General features: G+C 45.9%; 2 protein-coding genes across 2 annotated transcripts in view; one reads left to right on the plus strand and one right to left on the minus strand. All coding sequences in view use genetic code 11, as the record gives it.

Annotated features, from left to right (window-relative positions):
- The window catches only part of EGR_06781 (Pre-mRNA-processing factor 39), a gene marked incomplete at both ends in the record, with an annotated part of 8,045 nt that extends 7,579 nt beyond the window's left edge, over positions 1 to 466 (plus strand). Inside the window, one exon of the mRNA XM_024496030.1 lies at positions 293 to 466. Within this exon, the coding sequence (XP_024349570.1) occupies positions 293 to 466 (174 nt within the window). The remainder of the gene's footprint in view (positions 1 to 292) is intronic.
- A 2,427-nt stretch (positions 467 to 2,893) lies between these two features.
- The window catches only part of EGR_06782 (Methyltransferase-like protein 6), a gene marked incomplete at both ends in the record, with an annotated part of 2,747 nt that continues 558 nt past the window's right edge, over positions 2,894 to 5,082 (minus strand). The window contains 4 exons of the mRNA XM_024496031.1: positions 2,894 to 3,182; positions 3,336 to 3,612; positions 4,577 to 4,644; positions 4,721 to 4,866. Coding sequence (XP_024349571.1) covers positions 2,894 to 3,182; positions 3,336 to 3,612; positions 4,577 to 4,644; positions 4,721 to 4,866 — 780 coding nt within the window. The remainder of the gene's footprint in view (positions 3,183 to 3,335; positions 3,613 to 4,576; positions 4,645 to 4,720; positions 4,867 to 5,082) is intronic.

A 5,082-nucleotide genomic window follows, 5' to 3' on the forward strand; every position in this document is an offset into this window, starting at 1 on the left:
CCGAGATCTGCCGATGGTGAAGAAGCAGGCATTCAGTGGGTGGAGGAGCAGTAAGCCGTTTTTGGTCGGGAATTGATTCTTGCAGAGGCCATGAACCGGCCAACTTCAATTACTTATCGCTCTTTTTTACGTTTTTACGAGACCCGAATCGTGGTTATCAACTGCTAGAGAGTTGACCTGACTAGTTGAAAGATCCAAGGTGTCTGCCTGGGGGGGGGGGAGAGGTGGGGGCACATTTTCCTGCCTCGCTGACTGGCTAAATAATTGTGTTTTCTTTTTTTGTCTATTTCAGACGGATGCTGTAGAGGTTTGGCGAGGCCTAGAGCCGACCGGTTATGCCGCAGCAGTGGCATCGAGCTACGCCAGCGGCGGTGGCACCTTTTACGCCCCGATGAGTGCCAGTGCTGACGCCACTGCAAGTGTGCAGGCGCCACCTCCTGCTCTCATGACTCGCGAGGGCGTCTAAGGCATTCTCTCATCCTCTCGCCTCCCCCTCTAAAGCTGATGAACTGTGGCTTTTTATCACGCCTTTGTTTGCTGTAATAAATCCTGTGCTATTCTTTGCTCCTTTATTTGCTGTACTGGGAAGTGTCTAAGTGGGGTGGGTGTGTTGTGGTGGATTATGGTAGCAAGTTGTGAATTGGTGACTCCCCAATTTCGAGGTATTTGATGGCCCTGGTTTGAATTCACAAGTTGGTACGCTCTATGGGGATATGTCAAAATTGGGATTGTGATGTGTTTGATAGTAGTTACGTACGGCTATTCTGCACACTCCTAAGGCTCCACACCCCATTGGGAGGCGTTACGGTTCCACGAAATTTTTTTCCCTAATTGCGAGAATTCTATTAACTTGGGCCTTTATGTGTGTCGACCTAATTCCACAACTTGCTACAAGCTAGAGGCTAGTGCAGCGCTTTGAGGCTTCCTTAAAAGCGAACTAAGACCTTATTTTGGGGCAGAATATATGTATTTGACACAGAACCTAGGGCCTTTGGGTACGATGGCGGGGAACTTGCGTGCCCTTTAGCAAACATCCAGCGTAATCCAGGCCGAAGAGAACTTCCCCATTTATGGTTGCTTTTTAATGCAGAATTTTTATTTTGAGGACAATTTAGATCAAAGGACTTGATTTCTAGTCGAGATATAGTGTTGGAAAGCAAATTCGCAGGTAAAGTAATGAACAAGACGCCCCTGTATTGTCTATGTAATACGTGGTGCGTTACAAGTGCTGCTGGGCAGTATCGCATTTGTTTTCATTTAAAATAAATCTTACTTGTCTGCAATATAATTGGTGTTAAACCCTTCGCATTAAGAGGAGCATTCTCGTTTTATCAGTTTTGCTAGACTCCATTCTTTGGCATGAATAAATAGTGCGCCTCAATTGTCTTGATCGCCTTTTTTATAGATCTAGGATAGGTTAAACGGATTAGAATTTTGTTTATTCTTTCCTGTTTATCAAACCGTGATCTTTGGTACGATTTTCGGTCGTCCAGTACTTAGCTTTTATTGGTGCTGCTCTGTGCGCCTCAGTTATGAGTTCTCCTCGCAAATCATCCAGAAATCGCTCTCGAGTAAACTATGTAAAAGTATTGGATTGCGAGTCTGACGAAGATGATTTCCTCATTGATGGCTCAGGAATCCCAAAATCGCTTAAAAGGAAAAAGTGTCCGAGTAGCTATGACGAATATACCGAAGCTGTTTCACCTTCCACTTCGTCATTAAAGTCGGATAACAAGACGGTATCGCCGGCTTTTGCTACCACGAAGAGTAGGGCAGGCCGCTGCACGAATAAATCTGCATCAAATTCTACTGACGTTACTCCCCAGCCCCTTACGAAGAAGCCTCTCCTCTCAATACCTAAACTTGCTCCTTTGTCGGAAATAGAATCTGGAACCAAAAACATGCGCCAAAATTTACAAGCAGATCCCCCTAACAACTCAATGCCGTCGATAGAACCCTCTGTTCAACGGAATAGCACCCCCTCTCTGGTATGCGTGACATCCTCGTCGGCTCTACGCCTTGGTCTATCCCGCAAAAATATCAGAAAAACTCTTCATCCAAATGTTAGGTTGTCGCATTGATTGATGGTGCTTGAGGGTTTGTACATATTTGTTGTTGTATATTTCCCCTCCCGAAGTTAATTCCCTCTAAATGTTAATTTTAAAACGTAGTGTTTTCCCTATTTAATCGAATAGGGGAACAGTTCTCATTACAGCCATGTAGGTACTCCTTCTTGCGTTGCATATCGGATTTCCCAATGTCACATTTGTCAATGCATATCGGGGTTTGTTAAGGCGCTTAATTCTACCTGAGATTAGCATATCAATTCTTACATTGCTTCTGAAGGCATCGGGTACCTTTCAGCACCGGGGTGAGTCGATGGCTACTCAAAATGGGTCCACTTAGGTCGTTCATTTTCCTATAATGGTGACGTGGCTAGCGTCCCACCATCTCTCAGCCAACTTTCGGGAACCCTGTGACTTCGAATCATTGGTGTGGAGGGAGTAATACCGAGCCCCCTCCCTGTTGTCACCTGTCGGTATAAAGGTATGGAACTCCTGCTCTTGCTAAACATACCGGTTTAACTTCTCTGATCTTATCAAACTCGCGGTATGAGAATAATGAGTTCCTTCGGCTTCACGAGGAGCTACCGTGTGCGGAGGGACCGCACTCAACTAAATATCTCCACACTGTAGGGGTAATAACAGTCTGAGGCGGGACCACATAGCTCACATATCTTAATAAATGGTTTGTAGAGGTGTTTGTCATCTAGGGCGAGTGGTGAACGGCCCCCTCGTCGGTATGATCGAACCGTGAGGGGACAACGAATAGGTGATTCCGAAACTCCCGGCATCCCAAAGAAGAGACTTCATAGGATGAGGTAGGATGGATTTTAGGAAGTTTTCTGTGCCACAGCTTGGATGAAGACACGTTGTACTGCGAGGCCAGTCGCGCGGTTCTCGGTGCGCCGGTGGACGTAGGTGCAGCTCAGCACCGAAAGACCCGCCTCGGTGAGCAGGTGGGTCAGTTCGGCACGTGTGAAAAAGTAGGCGAATGTCCCGTCCTGTCGACGGTAGAGAGGGCGCTCCGCCAACACTCGTGCACCTCGCCCGAAGCGCATTTGACTGTAGTCGTGCAATCCATAGTCACGTAACAGCAGTTTACCGTCCGGCCGCAATGCTCTGAAATGTTTGGGGAGGAACTTGAGTCATCTTAATCAAGTGGACAGTAAGAATGATAGCACGCAAAATGAAAAGGTGTCATAGAGGCATTATAATGTTAAATTTATTGTTTTTAAAGTTGCGGATAATGTGAGGTAGAGAGCAAGAACTCACTGAGCAGCATTCTGGAGACAGAAGGCCATCTGGAGGGGGTGGATAGCTGAGAGAACAAAAATGAGGGTTACAAGATGGAAGCCGATGGCTGGAGGCACCTCGGTAATGGAGGAATGCTCCAGCAGCGCAGGTGTCGGTGCAGCAGAGAGCGATTTCGCCAGCGCGCCCTCGCACGCCACATCGCAAACGAAGACGGAGACGAAGTCGGTGGTGAACATTGGATTCGCCTGTACTGTTGCCACAGCCTTTGGTGAGATGTCGCAGGCATAAAAGATAACTGGAGTTTAAAGGAAGAGAGAACCTCGTCACCTATTAATATTTAATCAAGGTGAATGGCGTGAGTTTTTGTGAAGCTAGTGAAAGGCATCAAAAGGCCAGTCGAATCGAGGTGAAATGATTTCAATCAGATGAGACTCTTCTACAAGTTCATGAAACGTTGCTACCCATCGATGTGGGTGTGGAGTAATTGCGATGGTAATTTAAAATCCTGAGACATCAGAGTGATCCAAGAAGTATCAACAAGGTACCAAATAATTAGGTAGTTTATAGTGGTCGACCTAGAGAACCGTTAAACAGTCCACTATCAGAAGAAAGCATTAGTCAGAGACACCTACAACTCGGATTAGCAGTCCTGGTATCATACCTAGTGTGAATTACACCTTCGCTTTGAAATTTGATGAGAAAACATTCTGTTCGTTACAGAACAAATTTCAAATACAATACACTTGAGCAGGATCTTGCCTGGCTTCTTCCGGCCTGCATTAAGATCTTCAATGAGAGGAAACATGAAATTCCCCACACCGCACCCAACTTCCAGAATAATCACCTGAACGTCCTCGTCTTCGGAGATTTCCGCTAATTCTCGAAACTCGCGTTTGGTCCAATGTCGATTCTAGACGGCATAAATAGCGTAGATGAGATCTAGGTTGGAACCCATGTGTTTCCCGTACGATCAATCTCAAACAAACCTTGAAGAACCTTGCTCCGTGTCGATTGTAAAAACGATCCCAATTACGACCAGCATCCTTTTGTAGTTTTTTTTGCTCAAACGGACTACACATAGTCGACAACTGACGATCAATAATGGACTGACCCTCTTCAGAGATGGTGAGGTCTTCAAGAGCCTCAACCGAAGAAGGATCTGTCTTCTTATCCTCGCCTTATCAAACAGAAAGATTCATGAGTCCTACAAATGATATTAACCAATCCTATAAATTTGTGGCACTGGTCATCAAGCTTACCCATGCTGATCTCCTCAACATCATTTACTTCTGCATCACTAGTTTCTTCATTCTCCGTTTCTTCTGATCTGAATGGAAGAACAATTTAAAATAAATCTAGGGAATTTGTTCAAAAAAACAGGGAACAATCCAAACGCCACGAACTGGGAGTTCTCGCGGTCTGATCCCATTTCCGCGTTGAGGTCAGCATAAACTTCTGAGTAGCTCTGAGGTTTTTTATTATTCTTTGCCTCCAGCTGCGCTACGTAGCGTTTTTGAACATCCAACACCTCCGTATCATCTCGACAGGCCTGATAGGTGGAGAGGAGATCTTTATTAACTTCAAAGAAGGAAGGACCCCACGAGAAATACGAGAGCACGCGGTGTGCCTCCTTCTCCCAGCCGAGAATCGACAAGCAAGCAGCAAACGCCTCCGCGCAGCTCAACTTGTGTGGACGCCCATAGTTGACAGAGTTGACAGCCAAAAGATAAGGAAGCAGTCGCCCGTGGTGATATTTGAGCTAAAG

The sequence above is a fragment of the Echinococcus granulosus genome, assembly GCF_000524195.1.
Source record: "Echinococcus granulosus chromosome Unknown EG_S00063, whole genome shotgun sequence".
Taxonomy (NCBI): domain Eukaryota; kingdom Metazoa; phylum Platyhelminthes; class Cestoda; order Cyclophyllidea; family Taeniidae; genus Echinococcus; species Echinococcus granulosus.